The sequence below is a fragment of the Scomber scombrus genome, chromosome 5 (assembly GCF_963691925.1).
Source record: "Scomber scombrus chromosome 5, fScoSco1.1, whole genome shotgun sequence".
In the NCBI taxonomy this organism is placed as follows: domain Eukaryota; kingdom Metazoa; phylum Chordata; class Actinopteri; order Scombriformes; family Scombridae; genus Scomber; species Scomber scombrus.
Genome location: NC_084974.1, coordinates 9,344,945 through 9,364,429, shown reverse-complemented (window position 1 = coordinate 9,364,429; position 19,485 = coordinate 9,344,945). Strand labels below are relative to the sequence as shown.

Sequence of the window (19,485 nt, the reverse complement as noted above, 5' to 3'; positions counted from 1 at the left end):
TCTCTCTCTCTCTCTCTCTCTCTCTCTCACACACACACACACACACACAGACACACACATACATACATTTGAATAGCTTTAGCATGTCACCTAAATGGTACAGGCTCAAATTTATAGCTATTTGCAGTCCCTTTAACAATAAAAATGCATGACGTCTGGATTGTAGTGGAGGCACATAAACTCAGTGTGTCTTGTTGTTTGTTTTTGTGGCAGTTTGCTGTATAATGATTTGAGTAACAGTTAAATCACCAAGCTAACATTGCAGAATCCAATAGGTTCTTTTCATCTTTCCATTCAGCCAAAGTATTGCCTTTAAAACTGTAGTCCATGGTTGATGTTGTGGCAACCAGCTGTTCCTGGTCTCATTTGCCAGGCTGCTCACTGGTGGAGTCTTCTCAACCAAAAAAAAGAGCTGAAAAGACTGACGCAGGCAAAACACAGTCAAACACAGGGGACCCACAGGGAGAGCCCTTCGTTATCTTTAATTACTCCCTCTCCACCAGGGTTCAAATTCATTTAATCTGTGGGACCTGCTTTACCGCTGGCATATTAGACCAATTAAATCACAGTTCAAGTGTCTTTGTGCAGTAGCCTATGGCTGACAAAGATGATCAGAAAATGTTTGTGTCCTTAACATCTGTACACATGTGGGGTCTATAAATTGTGAGACCAGTTTTGTATATTTTATAATAGTGAATTGAATTAACCATCTATCATTTCATCCAACCTGATCTGCAAACGCAAAAAGAAAAATATCTGTGTTGAATTTTAGTAAAAGGCCTTGTTGCCAATCCAGCTTGATAACAAAGCTTTTAGAGTGCACTAAGGCCCGTTTCAATCCTCTTATATTGTGCCTCACTGAAATGGATTAGTGAGTAACACCTACGTTTTGGCCCCCGGTCACTTTGAAGGGATTTGATTGAATGGGCCTGTAGCTGACACTGGCCTCCCATATTGATAATACATCCAATACTTTTCCATTTTCATTCACTGACTTAAGTCTCTTTTTTTGGTGGAGACTACTAATTATTGGAAAAGATTTTCATTCCAACTCCCTTTGGAATATATGATTTTTTTAATTTCTTCTTCTTTTTTCTTTTTTCTTTGTAATCAACGATACACATGAGTGAAGCAACCCGGGGGCCAGAGGTGTTTTTTCACCTGGATATGCTGCCTGTGTACAGACCTGTTTGTGGAAACGCACGGGAGCCTTTAGAGGCGCTGACTGCGGGACGTAAATAGCTCTCCAGGGTGCTGAAGTTGTCTCCAAACGTGACAGACGCAGCTCCCGAGCTCTGCCTGTCACTTTCAGCCCATAATCCAAACACAATGACTTGGCAGTGTCTTCATGGCAGCGACTCCGTGCATCCTCGGAGTTGAATAGGTAAAAAAAAAAAATTGGGGGGATGATGAGGTGACGTGTGTATGTGGAGACAGAAACACAGACCCGAGAGGACACCTGTAAGACTGTCTCATCGGACCTTGAAGCTGTCCTGATGGCAATAAAGACACGGTAAGTGGTTGAAATTATTCATTCAGCCATTTCTTACTCTTTGAAAAGTATTTTTTAAAACTCTCATTGTTTTATGTTTTGCAGGTGTCACTGGTCTGATTGATAATTCAATAGTGAACATAAAGATTCACTCCCTCGGATACACTGGAAGTAAAATGCAAAATATTCCTCCAAATTTCAGAGGGTCGCTATGGGAGTCTAACCATCCATGTATGCCCATCATTAAAAGCAGACCAACCTTAACAACGCTGCCCTTTTTTAACTTTCTGTTATGGGTCCTCCTCGGAGTTTTGACGTTCCCCTGTTGTGTCCGTTGTTTGATATTCAAAGTGGGGGTCCTGGGGCCCTGGAACTGCGACCCTGTCTATTACAGGGCCCTGCCCGCTGCGGCTGCCAGGCTCGCTGTAAACAGGATAAACGGAGACCTGAATCTGGATCTAGGCGTGAAAATGGACTTCATCATTCTGCAGGAGCCTTGCGAAACCTCCAGAGCTCTAACTGCGTTTATTTATTACGAAAAGATGGCAGATGCGTTTGTGGGCCCCACCAACCCCGGATACTGTACTGCAGCTTCACTGCTGGCCAAGAACTGGGATAAAGCCATCTTCTCTTACGGCTGTGTTAACTTTGAACTGGACCGCATCACAGGATACCCAACATTTACCAGGACAGTGCCGTTTCCCACTGAGGTGTTGTTCACCGTGTTTAAACACTTCAGGTGGGCCAACATTGTGGTGGTCTCATCCAATGAGGATATCTGGATAGATACCGCACAGAGAGTGGCTACTGCTCTGAGGAATAAGGGGCTCGCCGTTGGCCTGGTTACATCTATGGGTTTAAATGAGACAGAGGTGGAGAGCACAATGAGGAGGATTCAAGATGCAGGACAGATCAGGGGTGAGTCTGATAAAATGTTCTATAAGATCATTATGATCAGATATGTTACAGTGATACTAAAGGAAGAAACCAAGTGGGTTAAAATTGCCATAGAGCCACCCATGAACAACTCAGACTCAATGAGCTTTAAGAATAAATGACATATGACTACTGCTATATGAAACGTGGTTGAATCAAAGAGTCTATGACAGGTGAAGAACTTGCATGCTTGCAAAAAATAAGAAGCCATCAGCTGTCCTGATCTGCTCCAACAGAATATTCTCTCATCCCAGCAGCTCCACACTTCATCTAGGCCAATAGTAGCCTACAGAGGATTTAATACTCTAACCATCTGACCAGGAAGCCATTTTGATACTGCAGATTTCACCTTGTGGTTAAGATGAACAGGGAGGGATAGTGATTGGGTTTGTTAGTTTGATCAACACTGATAAGTCATTTCAACCAAATAAAAATACATTCAAATTCAAATAAAGTAAAGTTTATAAAAAGTAGATCAAGTCAACTCACATGATGGAAAGTAACTGTATATAAGGGCAATTGTAATGTGTACTTTACTTGAGTATTTCCATGATACACTTCATTCTGCTCCACTCGATTCACATGAAAACATTTGCTGTTTACTATATTTGTCATCTGACATATAGTTACTGTTCACATTATGATTTTACAAAACACACAAACAAACAAAAAAACAAAATAAAAAAAGAACGCAATGATAAAGATTAAACTCAGATTATTTTATTTAGAGAAATGTTCTAGGCCCAAAGAGGTACAATTATCAATTATTTCACCACTTCAATCACTGAGAAAAATCCAAATTATTAATACAAAATATTGAGAACATTTTATATTCTAACCCTAACCCTAACCCTCCCCATTATTTATCATTATTCAGATTTCTTTTATGAACCTTCAGAGGGGGCACGACCCCTAGATTGGGAAACACCAGACTAATCTACGTAATTAATATTGTCAAACTATCTCCACACTCCATACTTTTACTTAACTATGGATTTTGAGTGTGGGACATTTACTTGTAACAGTATTTTAGTAAGTGATCTCTATTTGTCTGTTTCAGTTATCATCATGTGCATGCACTCTGTCCTGGTTGGAGGGGAGCAGCAGGCTACTTTTCTTCTCAAGGCACATGAATTGGGTCTGACTTCAGGGAAGTATGTTTTTGTGCCCTACGACACTCTACACTTCAGTGTGCCCTACACCAACGTCTCCTACTTCCCCCTGAAAAACAACAGCAGGCTGAGGGAGGCCTATGATGCTGTGCTCACTATCACTGTGGCCTCTGAGCCCTTGTCCTTCAATGAGGCGTACACTGCAGCCAAGAGGAGTGAGGAAGTGACACTACCTGTGCAGCCAGAGCAGGTAGGAATGTCATCAGGATGTCATGCCAGTGAATAAAGGATAGGTTCATGATTTTTAAAGTCAAGCCAAGTTTTTTCAAGCCCGACTGCAGTGTAAGAGAATAGGGACAAAATCCACAGACCCAGGTGTTTATAGTCTAAAATTTAGCCAAAACTAATATAAATCAGTCTGAGTTTGACAAAGCAAGGGTATTTTCCAAAGTTACCCCTTCACCTCATATCCACAAGGAAACAGTCTGGGAAAACACAGTGAGGATCGTCTATTTTTTATCATTATTTTCTGGATTTTTTAATGAGTACAGAAGCCCAATAATTAGCATAAGATTATGGGTTTCCTGTTGTCTTTCATCATAGCATATACGGAATTACTATTATCACAAATAAATCTTATTTGAACTTGTGCTTATTGCTTATGGTACCAGAAATATTTTATATGAACTTGATTCTGAAACAGTTCATTTGTTGCTCTACATTTCTAGAAAGGGCAATATAAAATTGTTTAAATAACATTCTAATACATCATCATGTGTCTCTGCTAACAACTCCTACTGTGCCTTGCAGGTTAATCCACTATTTGGGACCATCTATAACAGCATCTATCTGGTGGCCAACTCCATCAGCAATGCTAGGAGAGCAGGCATGCAGCTGTCAGGCTCAAACCTGGCCTACTTTACAAAGAACACTACCTTTGATGGCTTCAACCAGAAGATCCAGGTGGATACCGATGGTGATGTCAAAACCAATTACGTCATCCTGGACACTGACAAAACAGGGGGCCAACTGTACCAGACCTATCTGGTGGATCTCGCGTCCGGAGTGCTTAGCTTTGCTGGGAGGTCCATAAATTTCCCAGGAGGATCCCCTCCGCCGTCTGATTCCAGCTGCTGGTTCGATCCGACTGATATCTGCACAGGGGGTAAGAGGCGTTGATCAGGCATCTGCATACATTCATTTGAGTGTGAACGTGGGTTTGTATAGATGTGTTTTCGCCCTCATTTCCAACTCCATCAAGTTACCTGTTGTCATCCCCAGGTGTGGAGGTCATCTATATCATTGTGGTGTTTGCTGTCATCTTCATTCTGGCTGTAGGAGGGCTCGGAATAAGTATTTACATCAGGTACATCAGCAGCTCTGTATATTCATCCTTATGCTTTCTCACCAATTTTGAGTTGAATCATTTTATATGAGACACGATGCATTCATTCAACACTTTATTGTATGACGTTAAAGATAATTATATAATAGATTTGTTTTAGAGGAGGGGAGAGAAAATAGGAGAGAGTAAGCCCCAAAAGCATGAGGCAGAATAGAGATAATCTCCAAAGTAAAAAGGGAAGAGCTGCTGGACAGTGGTTATAAACAGCCTTGTTCTGGTGATCAACTACTTAAGTTTTCAATGATATAAGTAACAAAGTAAATACATCTTAAAGTAAAATGATAGAAACTCATGTAGGTGTTTGAGTCTTTGCCACTGGTAAATAATCGCGAGTGGTGAGTGGAAGCAAGAGAGAATTGAAATAAATTGAAATTAGTTGTTCTGTGTTCGTAATCTTTCTTTGCTCCAAAGATGATTTCTGAGATCATTTTCGGAAACCTGTAGCCATTGGATGAATAGAGTTCCTTATTTTCTCTGAATTTCATTGGCAGGAGGAGACTTCAACAAATCCAGCTTGTCAAAGGTCCCAATCGGATCCTGCTGACCTTAGAGGATCTTACTTTCATTAACCCTCAGCTTAGCAAGAAGGTAAGCAATGACGATATCAAACCTTAGCCCATGACATGCACTGTCCATTTTTTATCCATTCATTTCAGAGCACAAAGTACACAATCATTTCTTCCTTTTCCTATTGTTAATATACATATATGGATCATTATGCCCAGTTTAAATATTTATTTATTTGATTGTTTTGGACTCACATATTCAACACTCGTAGTCTGCAAGTATAAATCTGTGTTTTAAGGCTTCTTCTCATGTCTGAATTCGCACACAGAAAATCACTTTAGAGGATCTGAATGATTGTATAGGCGCTCTGGAGGAGAATTCTGCAGACCCCTCTCAATCTATGACCAGCATGCAAACAGCAACTCATGAGACCACCAATGTTGCTGTGTATGAGGTAGGTTACACTGAATGCATCACTGCACTTATTTCCTTTACTGGACTCTGAAGGCAACACATTTTTATAAACCTAAAGAGGCAGAGAAATTGTATGAAGGGATGTTAGGAAGGTTTCTAATTGTAAAGTTCTTCATAACAATGTCATCCAATTGCAGCAAGATTCTGAGTCTTGGTTCAGGTTTCTTTGTTTGTTTGTTTTATTTTCTTAATGTTTATAAAATGACTTATTTTGTACCATCATGTTAAATCTAGACTTGTAATGAAGGATCGGGATTGTATCCACAAACAAATACTCACATATAATTTTGGGGAAGGAAGACGGACAGCCATTAGTAAAATTAGGCATTTTAATATGTTTTTATTTCCATATGTTATTGTTGAGAAATGGTGAAATAATGGACACTCACACTCTTCCAGGGCGACTGGGTGTGGCTGAAAAAATTTGAGGAGGGGCATTTCAAGGAGGTGAAACAGAGCACCACAAAGATTTTCACCAAGGTAGAGCAACATATCTTGACCTGTGAAATAAAAACACTGGCACACAAAACTGTATTTGCACTGTAATAAGATGGTTTGTAAAAGCTCCTCAAATGTCATACATGAAATGCATACGGTATGTAATTTGTGTTATCCTGTGTGATCAATATGTCAAACATAGTTGTCTGCAATTCTAGTCTTAAACTATTGATTAACATGGTGTTAATTGGTGTTAATCTTAACATCCCTCTTATCTTCCGTCCATAAACATGTTTATCTGCTTTCTCAGATGAAGGACCTGAGAAACGAGAATGTGAATCCCTTCCTGGGCTTCTTTGCGGACGTCTCCATGTTTGCGGTGGTGACAGAGCACTGCTCGCGGGGCAGTCTGCAGGACCTGCTGAGGAACGAGGACGTTAAACTAGACTGGATGTTCAAGTCCTCACTTGTGCTTGACCTCATCAAGGTAAACACCAATACACTGTAGGTAATGATATCCTGGACCCTTTGTTGCATGTTCTGTATGTCATCATGGCAGTTTTATAATAACTAATGGTTCCTACCATTATTCTAGCAGGCTCATACAGTTTGTGTATGTGTATACTGTATATATATATATGGTGTTATATTTACTTTGCACAAAACAAAACTGATAACATATTGTATTTTCAGGGTATGAAATACCTTCATCACAGGGATTTCCCTCATGGCCGACTAAAATCTTGTAACTGTGTGGTAGACGGGCGTTTTGTCCTTAAGATTACAGACTACGGCTTTAATGAGCTGCTGGAGTCTCAGAAAGCTCCTATAGAAGAACCTCCACCTGAAGGTAAGGTCTACTGTGAAAAAAAGGGCTCTCAATGCTGTTCACTAAATACTATATTGTATGTACAGCACATTCTTGTACACAGAAGCTGAACAAAGCAATAGCTGTAATTTATTACAGTTGGTAGTAACAGGTATCATATTCCCACCCTAGTTCAAAATCTTTTCTTTGCTCTTCTCAGATCTATTTTGGACAGCTCCAGAGTTCCTGAGAGACCTTGCAAACTCTCGTAAAGGGACCTACAAGGGAGATGTGTACAGTTTTTCCATCATCCTCCAGGAAGTGGTGGTCAGAGGGCCACCGTACTGCATGCTGGGTCTAACAGCCGATGGTGTGCAGATTTTCCCTGTTTTTAGTTTGAGACTAAACTAACATGTAGATTTCAGGAACATATTACCAATATTTATAACATTTGTGTTCGATTTATGTTTGGCTGTCATGTTTTTCCATTTCTGCCATGCAGCAGAGTTCATACTAGTGCAGCAGTTTGACTAATGTCAAAACTAGAATGCTACATACTTTGTTGGATTCATATCACCCATCTCCTCCATCTCCTCACCAGAGGTCATCCGGAAGGTGAAGAAGCCTCCTCCAATGTGCCGCCCCACTGTGGCCCCGGACCAGGCTCCTCTGGAGTGTATACAGCTGATGAAGCAGTGCTGGAGCGAACAGCCTGACCGAAGACCAAACTTTGATGAGATATTTGACAGGGTACATTTGTGGAGACACTATTGTGGCCTAATTGATTTGAGCCCATAAGCAGCTATCTTTACAGTACTTATATAAACACATTTGAAGAGTAAGCATACATTTTTACATTGTTTTATTACCTTCTACTTTTTTTTAACTCTATTCTTCACTAAATACCCAAAACAAACTGATGCCATCACCATTTGTTCTGTAACATTCAAGCATTCCCCAAACTTCAAATTATACATCAAAGAAACAAAAAGATGTTTAACATAATTCTTTTTTTTTTTTTTTTTACAATTAGTTCAAGATAATCAACAAGGGTAAGAAGACCAACATCATTGACTCTATGTTGAGGATGCTGGAGCAGTACAGCTCCAACCTGGAGGACCTCATCAGAGAGAGAACAGAGGAGCTGGAGGTGGAAAAACACAGAACAGAGAAACTGCTGTCTGAGATGCTCCCACCGTGAGTCAGCGCACAAGCAACCCCAAAAATGAGCAAAACCTGAACATTTTAACAAGCCTGAATTCACAAATCTTAATATAACTTACATACATTTTGTTCTTCTGCCCTTCAGCTCTGTGGCCGAAGCTCTGAAGACCGGCGCCACAGTGGAGCCAGAGTACTTTGACCAGGTGACAATCTACTTCAGTGACATTGTGGGTTTCACCACCATCTCCTCCCTCAGTGATCCCATCGAGGTGGTGGACCTTCTCAATGACCTATACACTCTGTTTGACGCTGTGCTCAGTAACCATGACGTCTACAAGGTCAGAGAGCGCTCAATACGCAGAGTATACACATTTTCTGCTTGTGTGGTCGAAAAATTGTGTGTCTGGTTTATTCAATGTTGACATTATCTAGGTGGAGACCATTGGTGACGCTTACATGGTAGCATCAGGTCTGCCCAAGAGAAACGGCAACAAGCACGCTGCTGAGATCGCCAACATGTCTCTGAACATCCTCAGCTCAGTCGGAACCTTCCATATGCGGCACATGCCAGACGTGCCCGTCAGGATACGCATAGGAATCCACTCAGGTGAGCCTGAACAAAGCCAGAGTCCTCATGACACTGTTGAAATTACAACCTTCTGCTCCATTTGAGCAGGTGATCCAATACCCATTGCAGATTATGAAAGAATGGTTGTTCTTATTTATAGCGACTGGTGATTGTTGGATTCATTTTGACATATTGGCACGTAAACTGCTCATGTTGTCTTCAGTCCATCTCAGAGGTGCCATTTGGACTCATCCATCACTTTTGCAGTCAAAATAAGGCTTGAGTGTTGGCTGCACCAGCTGCCTGAAACAGGTGGTCATTCCTACATTTTCAGTGTGCTGGCTCACGCTGGGAAAGAATGCGGCTAGAAAAAATACTGAAAATAATAAGAAGAGTGTACATTAATATTCCTTAAAATATTCCTTGGTACCACAGGAATCAACCAAGGTTTTATATTGTTAGCTGTCAACACAGTAACAGTTTGTGTCACATCCAGTCCCTATAGACAGATGGATCAAAAACTGAAAACAGGCATTTCTCTACATATGTGTTGATGTAGTTTATAAAACGTCTTTTCTTATAGAATGTCTCTTTTGTAAATATGTATTTGCAGGGCCGTGTGTTGCTGGGGTGGTAGGTCTGACTATGCCTCGGTACTGCCTTTTTGGAGACACCGTCAACACTGCCTCTCGTATGGAATCCACTGGGCTGCGTGAGTAATACTGTTATCATAACTCTTATGTTTTGGAGTGTTGTTTCATGATTTGCTTTGGTCTAATATAATTGTATTCTATCTTCGTTTCTTTCTTGTCTTCTTCCCTCAGCTTATAGAATCCATGTGAATATGACCACTGTGAAGATCCTCCATTCTCTCAATGAAGGTTATAAAATAGAGGTCAGGGGCAAGACAGAGCTGAAGGTAACATTTCAATTACCCTTAGTGTTTGGAGTTTAGGTCTTGTAAATGTCACATTTGCATATTATACTTACATACATAAAAATGTAAATTTTTTTCTAGGGTAAAGGTATTGAAGAGACATACTGGCTTGTGGGGAAAACTAACTTTACAAAGCCTTTGCCAAAACCACCAGAGATCAAACCAGGGTAAGATCCCAGCTCCACCGTCAGCCTTTTTATTAGTTCTTTGACATGTAGTATTGATGCACAAAAATGATGATGTATGTGGACACCTCTCATCTGATGTAAAACTAAAAGTATTGAGTTTGGTTGGAAAATCTTTTGTTGTTTTTACACCTGAGTTCACTGCTACGTATTGAGAGATGTTTGATGATGAGATTTTTAATAGTTACTTCAATATTTGACATGCAAACTGCCACTATCCACATATTGCCTCAGGGAAGACAATCACGGGCTGAACCCTGAGGATATAGCTGCGTACAAGAGAAAGAAAGCTGAGAAAAAGGCTTGACCCTCTTAGTCCAAAGTGGAAGAGGTAGACCTGCATGCCAGCTGGTGTTGTGCTGTGGAAATGTTACTGTGGCTTGTCAGTTTGATGTTAGCAGTGGTTTTTATGGCTCTCAATTCAAAGACCTCTGAGCATTCACACACACGCACGCACACACACACACACACACACACACACACACACACACACTCACACACACACACACACAGTTTCTTCTCATTGATGTCTAAATCTTATTGATTGCTTTCTGATCTACTAGTCTCATTAATCTCCTGATCTTATCAACTACTACTTCTTCTTAAGCAGATTCGAGAAAGCCGTCTTTGTTTTGTTAATTCACTTTTATTTCATGGATCACTCTACACTCTACTCTAACACTTACTTGTTTTGCTGTAATTGTGGCAGCAATTGTTTTTTTTGTGTGCTTTGTGTGACGCTTTTGTAGTATTTTCATGTGTTGCGATCCCAGAGCTCTGCGTTTAAACTAACATCTCTGTAAAGTGTAATAATGGTCATAACTGTAAGTTCTGTCTTTATCAGGGACAACTGGCAGGAGATGGTGACAGAGGAGATCAAGACCCATTTTCGCAAGGCCAACAGGCAGGTGGACAAACATAAGATCTGAATGAGAGCAAGAGAAGGAAATATGTGAAAGAAACAAAACCAGAGGAGGGGAAGGAGCATCGGGGAGGATCCAGATACAGAGCTGGGAGGGGGCAGGCAGAAGAGGACAGAGAGCACCACCCAGCCTCTAACTGTGGCTTAATGCAGACTTCTTTAAGAGGATTGTCCATCGACTAGCTAATCTGCCTGCAGCCGACACAGCACAACACGATGGTGCTAATGTAATGAGAGTTGTCGCATTACCTGCCTATGTACCTACTGCCAGTAGCACGGGAAGGTGCACCACTCCTTAATGAAGGATGCACTCATCCACTCCTCTCTGCACTCACTGGCCACTGAGTGGTCACCTATTTCTGGGCAACAAGAGGTTCACCCATCGGAAGATTATATGCCCCAAACGCCTATTTCAAAATGAAATGTTATCTTTTTTCTGGTACTAACATGTTGTCTTTTTTTTTTTTTTGTAGTGTGTCATGAACGCTCATAATAGATTTGTGGGGCCGAGGCTGTTACTTAGCTATGGCTGAATATTATATGTTATTAGCCACCAAAAGTTGGAGGCAAAAGCTGCTATTTGTATATAATAATCAGAGGATAAAAATATAAATTTGCCCCTTATTTCCACTGTATGTGGAAAGAAGAGCTGAAGGTTAGAGCAAAAGGACGAGGAAGAGTTGGTCAAGTCCTACAAATTATTTAAATATAATTTATTTTAAGCTGTCAGGAAAGTAATGGCAATGCAACTAAAGTAATGAAAATGATGTTTCTTTTACTTTTCATTTATAGTCAATTGGATTTTAAGGTCCTTTAATGAGACAAAGGACCTTGAAATTCTCTAAAATCCCAAATTTTAAATTGGTCACTGATTTATTCCACTGATGCAGTTGTAACGCACCTATAATTCTTGTTAAAATAAACTGAATGCAGTAGGTTGTTGTGAATTTCTGTAAATGATATGATACTCTTGCTTTATTTGTTTACTATCAGTAATACAAAATCATAAATTATGCGAAGTACAGCTGATTGGGAACGTTTTTTTAAATGGCAATTTTTTTTCAACATTACAGCAGTATGAAAACTTAAAAATATTTTTTGTGTATGTCATCTCAAGTTGACAGCCTTTGTTTAATATAATCACAAAAGAAGAACACAATCTGTGCGTGCCTGCTCACACAGCAATTTCATTTAGAACAGCAGCCAAAATGTCTTGACGAGAAATTGCTAATTAATATTTACACACAGTTTATTTCTAAGCATGGAAGAGTACATTGTGTGTTCAACGTCAGTCACATCTAGCAGTGTTACAGTTGATCCCCACCACACTTGATGCTGAACTACTATATAAAAGGTCTGCTACAAATATGTAGAGGCTTTTTTTCTTTCCCAAGATGTTCAGATATATTTTCCCTCACAGAAACATGATATGTTTGAAACATGGTCTGAGAGCTGTGCACCCATCAGAGAGCACCATCTAGTGTTTAAACAAAGATGTAAAGTCCACAGCAATTCAACAAAGCATAAACAGGAATAAATGAGAGCACAAACCAAAAATATTAGGATAAATAAATACAAAAATTAAAAAAAAAAAAAAATATTTGGTAGGAGTTTATTTCTGTTTTTGATTTAATGCCACTTCACCTCTTGACATTTAAGAATATTTAATGAACTTGTTCGGTAGTTTTTATTTTCCTACAGTATTTTTGGAAAGAATCTCCGATATATATCCCATCATATAGACAATAGGGTAGCTTAATTCAGTGCTTGGTGTACACAACAACAGCAAAATCTGTCAGAAACATGTACATTGTGTAATTTATGTTGTTATTTGTTCTGTATGTTAAAGTACCATATGTATATAAATATGACATAAAAAATATAACAACAATAATTAAAATATTCATTTATAACATCTCTATAGTTTGTCTTTTCTTACAGGGGAGTCAGTCCTTTTACTTTTTGTCACCAGAGGGCAGCGCTGTGGCTCTCGTCACACATTACAAGGGGTTCAAGATTTTCATGGTTACTGCATTCTTTGACATTTTTATTTGATGGAATTTTGATCCTGTCAAAAAAAGTCTGAAGATAATGCTTGAACTGTATGAAAAATATGTTTTTGATTTTTTTCCCCCAACCTACGATGCAGTTTTTAATCATAAGCTTTAATTTTGAGTTTCCTATTCACCATGAGGACCCTGCCCTCCAGTTTCTGCATTTTCACAAAGTGTGCCTTTCCTCTGTTGAGAAAATCCAAACAAAGGTCTCACTGACCTTATTATTTAGGCTACTGGTGGTTCAACAAGTGAACCTCAGCATTCTCTGCTTATTTGTCAGATCAGAGAAAGGAAAGAGCCCTCATTGTTAAATCCTTACATACATTCCAGACCTGAGAGGACTGTTTGACCTCCAGCCGGCTGGAAAGATTGTTATCCTTTTCTTTTTAGATGTTAACTCCTGCAGTCTCACATTCCACTGTTCATCAAGGGACTGTATCAACTGTATTTCAATTATATTCAGACTATTATAGGAAGAGCACAGCCACATAAAGATTTTTTCTTTATTTTTATTGAAAAATGAACACATTTCATAATCACACAATTCCAACAGCCTGATAGTGGAAAATACCTTGAGCAACAAAATGACACAGTATGGCGTCAAATGTTTGATGCCATACCTTTCCAATGCAAGCTCAGGTCATTGCAGAGGAATGATTCAGTGCAGATGGGGGGCAAGGTAAAAAAGAAAAGACGGAAGAAATGACACAGAACTGTAAAACAAGTTTGTGCAGAGATCTTTTTTTCTTTAAACATTAAAGATATTGCATGAAAGCACATGTGGATCAAAGGCTAACCGATACTAGCAAAACAGGATGTAAGAAAAGGAGACCATACTTAATATAAGCATGTTTGCTTATGGAAATCTTGAGTGAGCCACATGTTTGTGTTAGTCAATTCAAGGGGGTAATTCAATCCAATGTTTAGTGTCTAAAAGCAGTTAGCTCAGATATTCAGTATACAGGCTTCTATTGGAATGTGCTCTTGAGGTACCAACATTTTTTTTAAAGGGTCACACACACGCTGTTTCTTGCCATAATTTCACAAATATCAAACCTATCCACTACAGCTCATAAAATCAACATTATAGCTCATCACGCATCTTGTCTCCATTGGGTCTAACAACTCTGCCGATGTACAGGATAGAGTTGGTCTTGTTGTCCTTCACCAGGAAGATGAAGGGATGATCTACATAGAAGAGTTTGGGGTTCCTCAACTTCTCAGTGCCGAAGATGCTGGTGTCGTACGGGTTTCCGTCAATGTTCAGCTCCAGGGCTGATGCATGGAAGACGTTGGCAAGGTAGAGGTCTTTCTTTCCAGAGATGTTGGACAGGTCAGCCTTGGCTTTGTCCACAGCCTCAGTCAGGCCCAGTTCACCCAGATGTTTCTGAACACATACAAAAACACACAGAAGTGTTTAACACCAAGGGTTTTTGAGTGATTTCAGATTACATTGCATGATTTGAGCTTCATATTGTCACTTCCTTTCTCAGTAGATCAAATTGTGACCATTTACCTGCAGGTTGTGACTGACTTCCATAGAGATTTTGGGGAGGGAGATGGCCACGGCCCTGTTCTCCATCTTGCTGATCCAAGTGTCCACCTGCTTCCTGGTCAGGAGTTTCTCCAGGCGCTCCAGGGGCTCCAGGTGGTAGGGCATGATGAGGATCATGGAGGCCTGCTTCTTGCCCAGAGGCATGCTCAGCAAAAAGATGCGGTTTTCTGTGTCCTCGTAGAAGTCATAGAGACCTTCAGAGCAATCAGAGCAATCAGACCAAGCAGAGATAACCCTAACCCTAACCTAACCCTAACCTTGCTTGATATTCAAATCAGTTTCCAAGAAGAAAATAAGATTTTAAAAAAGATCAAAGTCCTTTGTGAAACTCACCAGTACGATGCATCATGGGAACACTAATAGTGAATGAGCGGGTAACAAGGAAACCACGGTTGTCCACCATCTTTTCATGGAACTTCTCATCCCAGTGAGCTGTAGGACAAAACATGGACTTGGTTACACATTTGCATACTCTTCTGACATTTCCAACCAGCCTCTGAATAAAAGATGCTATTCATTCTTACGCTTGAAGAACATGGCGTTGACAATCATGGCTCCATCTGCATTCTGCACATCCTTGGTGACCTCAGGCAGCTTGCCATCTGTCGACTTGGCTGCCCACTCATTGATGGAGTTTATCGCGCTCCTCTTGTCCCTGAAGTTTATTTTAGAGTGGTCATAGTTGTAATGCTTCTTGCTGGTCTTCACAAAGTCATCGGCGAAGGAGACAGAGCTGGGGCCGTAGAGGCGGTTGTTGATCTTCCAGGTTGTGTTGCGTGTTTTGGCATCACTCACCTGGAAATGAGCAGCACATAAAGTATGTGACAAGCATGCAATATTGAGAAGCACAGAAGGTCTAGACTGATGCCAAAATGGATTTTTTAAGGCTGACAGGTTTATTTAATATTATCATACTTACCTCAGAGAGAAGCTCAGAGAGGTCTGCATGTAGATGCTCATCCTTCAGTTTGTCTGCACTCAGGACGGTTTTGACCTGGGAGGCAGTGGCCGCCTTGCCACCAAGAGCCACCATCCCCAGGGAGGAAGCCACCACCAAAGGAGAGATGATGATGTTCTCTGTGTCTTTCTCCTTTGCCATGTTGTGGTAGAGGCTGAAAATCACAAGACCATTTATTTACATGTGTTTTCATGTCACTAGAAAAGTGCTTAAGCACATCCAAGGGAATTATTAAGACTATAATCAGGCTGCTTTATGTTACAATTGTCATAATATACATATTTTTTATTAGATTAACAGACCTGAAAGCCAGGTTGGCACTGTTGTCAGCCAGCGTGGAGGCATGACTGCTCAGCTTCTTGTCCTCTGCAGAGGCCAAGAGGGCCAGCAGACAAATAGCTACTAAGTTAGTCAACCACATCCTGTCTGTCTCCAAAAGCAGCTGTGGCCTGTAAAAAAGGGAGAAAAGTAACAGAAAGAGTTTAAATACTCATAATTAACATTATTTGGTTTAGTAAACACTTAAAATTGTATATTGTATGTACTGAGTGTGGTGTATCATCAGAGTGAGTCTGGGGAATAAATAAATCATCATTAATTTATGTTTTTGCAGAGGGAAAATGTGAAAAGGCCAGGACGTGGACTGTGATTGGGAGGTGAGGCTGTAGGTGTAGCAGGGAGTTGGTTCAGCCCACACAGGACGCCTCCAGTTTTAGGCAGACATGTTCCTCGCCACGTCAGCAGCTACTGCGGCTCAGCTGCAATCCACTCAGAGTGAAGCTCTGCACTGACACAAAGCTGAAATATGACGCCTCCCTGTTCTCTCTTTTGTAATTGATGCAAACTGAACTCAGCAATACGGATCAGAAATGAAGTTATCACAGTTTGACTGTGTTAACATGAGGTCTTTGATATATACTTTTATATGTTCTTTGTAGTTGTTCTGTGTTGCTCCAAGCTATCTTTTTCCAAGAGATGGGTATGTGCCTGCAGGCTATATATATATAATCCCATCACAAAGCATCTAATGCATAGCCTGAGGCTTTAAAGAACAAGCTGCACTGGCATCTCTGAACACGTCTCTGATGCCTCTTTTCCATTTTGAATGTGAATCAGGATCTGATGTCTGCGTCTGCGTCTTTGTATTCATATATTTGTGACACTGCGAAATCATACTCGGATACCTTGAGATGTTTTCATGACTGCGATTTTCATTCTGAAAGACAAGAGGTGTACTATAATAATCTACACAGAGCAGGCATACAACATTGCAGGCTCTGATGGAGCCAAAACTTTTTTTCGAAGTCTATGATTTCTAGATTCTCTGTTCTATCTTTATCTCCCACTTTAAAATCTTTAGACTACAAACATTTCATATTAATTTCTATAATTGTTACTCATTACTCATTCACAGTCAGACACGTAAATGTTTTTCATTGGCTGTGTGTGACCCAGAAAAAAAACTTTCATCCAATCAGATGTGCCACGGTTGAGAAGCATTAAGTTCCAGAAGACAGATTTGAACCACATCAGAAGTGACCGATAAGAGTTCTTCTTTTTTTTTTTTTTTAGGGCAGATTGGGTGCATAATGTAGTATTTTCCTTTAACGAAATTGTTTACATTGAATGCATTTGCACAGATGGCAAAAGAGTGCCATGCAAGAGCCAAAAAAGCTTTATTATCATCACGCATGGACACGCTGCTTGAAAAAAAAACTGTGCCAACAAACTGAAGTTCATTTTCCTACCTACAGACAAACTAAATATTCTTAAACGGTCAGCGATAACAGTTTCAAACTGGTTAAAAAGGAAAAAAGCTGTGCTGTAACTTTAAACCACACAAACAAAGGACCCCATTCACCGTCTCTCTGCATTCCTTCCTGAAAACAAAGAAGGTTTTAGTTTAAGCCTTACCTGGCACAGATTCGTAGGATTCTTCTGAGTTGTGTCCCGTGGAAAGTGTAACTGCGATAGCCTCTCCGGCTCTATATATCCTGGGACAGAACTTTCTAGAAGTGGGAATGGGATATTCAAATGAGGGTGTCTGGGTTTCCTCAGGAAGCTGGGAGCTGGGACGTCCCCCTGGAACCACACAGGCTGGAATGAGAGGGGTTGGCTCAATTTAACTCCTCAGCACTGGTCTGCTGATCCAGACAGGAACTCAGTGAAAAATCTGATTCTGGGTCAGCTGTGGCTGCTGATGAGAAAAAGTACGTCCCAGGCCCATATGCTCGGTCCTAATGCTGACTTAATCTCTAGCAGTGGTTTCATCATATGTAAAAGATGGAAATTAGATTGTGTTTTATAAGAAATAAATGATTCTCATGCATGAAAATGTCAGGTATGACTAAACTGTTGTTTGCAGTTGTTAAATAGGAGCCTTTCTGGGACAACATACTGTTGAAATCTCAGCAGGCCATAAACCAGGGAATGGGTACGTGCTTGAGATAGAATGAAGAAAAGCAATAATTGTATTCACTCATTAACCTTTATTTCATTGCCCAAAACTGTTTGGAACTGCCCAGAACTGTAAAACCTCCATGCATTAGTAGCTGTGCTTCACAGAAGTTTCAAAGTCTCCAGCCCTTCCCCCACACCCACAGTGCCACGTCTGTAACTCGGCTGCTGATTGCAGGGTGGTTGAAGAATGGGGCATTGGAGGACAACTGTCATAAAAACTTCTTTGATTCAAGTCTTGTCTTGAACAGGACCTAATTTCCTAATTTTTACAAGAGCATTTTAAACAAATTGAGTTTTCATAACATTGCTTGCTTGACAAAGCTTGTCAGAACAGTTAGTCAGGATAATCCTTCTGCAGGATCGACAAAATTTGATATCATCTCTTTAAAAAAAAAAGCTTTATCTTTTGCATTTGAGCAGAGTTAAATCTTTGATCATTGTGTCTGAGTATTCCAAATGTTTTTATCAACAGAGGAATTCAATGAATATGTTAATCCCACAACTTTTCCTGGTTTACAGCTTTCTTTCATGTCCTGACATGCCAGCTGATGAGTGACTTCCCTTTAGTGACTTATGGGGAGGCATCTAGAAAATTCTACAAAGGTTTGGGGGGGAGGGTCCCAAATCTAAACTTCATACAGCTATGTTGTAGTCTCTATGATTGTGGAGTGTATTTTGTTGTATTCACATTAAACCAGAATAATAAGATGCTGATCTCAGTTCAGATATAATTTGGCTGATTTTGAGGACAGTAATCCCACCCTGCAATGTTTAAACTGCCACAGAAGCAGGCTTGCAAACCCTTCCCTACCCTCAGGGGGTGTTTGTCTGTATGAAGCCACAGGAACCACAGTTTACACTGAAATTCCTTAGCACACACAGAGTGAGGGCAAACTGTCGGTCAAACAAGTTTGGTCAAATCTCCTAATACACATATTCTCCAATTGATTCATTGTCCACAGAAATGAATTGGAAGAAAAGGAGGCTCAAAGGAGAAGAAAATAAAAGAGAGTGTACAGGTTATTTGTGATGAAGTGGGCATTGATTTTTGTTACAATACACCATCTCAAGGCAAATTAGTAATAAGTTTGTAATATGATTCTGCATTGTCATGCATCATTTACAGAAAAGGACACAATTGCATGCAATGATAGTGCACAGTGGTGTTTTTGCTGAAAGCAGAGGTACACATTTTTCTTGGTTTCTTTAAGGAATTATTGGGGTCAAACAGGACACCCCCCATGTTACGTCTCTTCTGATACTGTTACAGCACCTCCTTTATGCCACTGTCAAATGTTTATCGTGTATAGTCTTGTCCATGTGAGCATAAAGAAGCTTCCAGCAGTTCCCTGAACTACCACCACATGCAAACAGCTGTAAAACCTGTAATACTTTCATCTTCTTTCATTTTTAAGATGTAAGACAGGTGTGAAAATGAATAGATTGTCCTAATAAGTGAGACAGTGAGGATAGATGTGAAAGAGTCATGTGTCTGTCACATTTTTTT

General features: G+C 40.2%; 2 protein-coding genes across 3 annotated transcripts; one reads left to right on the top strand and one right to left on the bottom strand.

The window, feature by feature from the left end:
- Positions 1-1,668: 1,668 nt before the first annotated feature.
- On the top strand, positions 1,669-10,955 carry gucy2f (guanylate cyclase 2F, retinal). Its single transcript, XM_062418989.1, has 18 exons — positions 1,669-2,410; positions 3,489-3,790; positions 4,351-4,705; positions 4,822-4,906; positions 5,437-5,533; positions 5,781-5,906; positions 6,326-6,406; positions 6,675-6,851; positions 7,058-7,214; positions 7,393-7,542; positions 7,774-7,922; positions 8,206-8,369; positions 8,482-8,674; positions 8,769-8,943; positions 9,518-9,616; positions 9,729-9,823; positions 9,923-10,008; positions 10,871-10,955. The coding sequence occupies exons 1-18, from the start codon at positions 1,669-1,671 to the stop codon at positions 10,953-10,955; spliced, it is 3,318 nt and encodes a 1,105-aa protein (XP_062274973.1).
- A 2,562-nt stretch (positions 10,956-13,517) lies between these two features.
- serpinh1b (serpin peptidase inhibitor, clade H (heat shock protein 47), member 1b) lies at positions 13,518-17,521 on the bottom strand. Of its 2 annotated transcripts, XM_062418951.1 has the most exons (8): positions 17,433-17,521; positions 16,703-16,734; positions 15,821-15,967; positions 15,480-15,672; positions 15,085-15,355; positions 14,894-14,992; positions 14,522-14,754; positions 13,518-14,392 (listed from the first exon to the last, which is right to left on the bottom strand). In XM_062418951.1, the coding sequence occupies exons 3-8, from the start codon at positions 15,937-15,939 to the stop codon at positions 14,090-14,092; spliced, it is 1,218 nt and encodes a 405-aa protein (XP_062274935.1). In that variant the 5' UTR covers positions 15,940-15,967; positions 16,703-16,734; positions 17,433-17,521; the 3' UTR covers positions 13,518-14,089. The 2 variants fall into 2 exon arrangements, with proteins under 2 accessions (XP_062274935.1, XP_062274934.1); XM_062418950.1 differs by lacking the exon at positions 16,703-16,734 and having other exon boundaries at positions 17,433-17,464.
- Positions 17,522-19,485: the final 1,964 nt, after the last annotated feature.

Excerpts from the sequence above, each read along its gene's own strand:
- gucy2f (XM_062418989.1), top strand. The coding sequence starts at position 1,669 with ATGCAAAATATTCCTCCAAATTTCAGAGGGTCGCTATGGGAGTCTAAC. Across the intron at positions 3,791-4,350 it reads TACCTGTGCAGCCAGAGCAG|GTTAATCCACTATTTGGGAC; the intron begins GTAGGAATGTCA and ends TGTGCCTTGCAG. Across the intron at positions 5,534-5,780 it reads ACCCTCAGCTTAGCAAGAAG|AAAATCACTTTAGAGGATCT; the intron begins GTAAGCAATGAC and ends ATTCGCACACAG.
- serpinh1b (XM_062418951.1), bottom strand. The coding sequence starts at position 15,939 with ATGTGGTTGACTAACTTAGTAGCTATTTGTCTGCTGGCCCTCTTGGCC. Across the intron at positions 15,673-15,820 it reads AGTGCCAACCTGGCTTTCAG|CCTCTACCACAACATGGCAA; the intron begins GTCTGTTAATCT and ends TGTGATTTTCAG. Across the intron at positions 14,393-14,521 it reads AAGTCAGTCACAACCTGCAG|AAACATCTGGGTGAACTGGG; the intron begins GTAAATGGTCAC and ends GTATGTGTTCAG.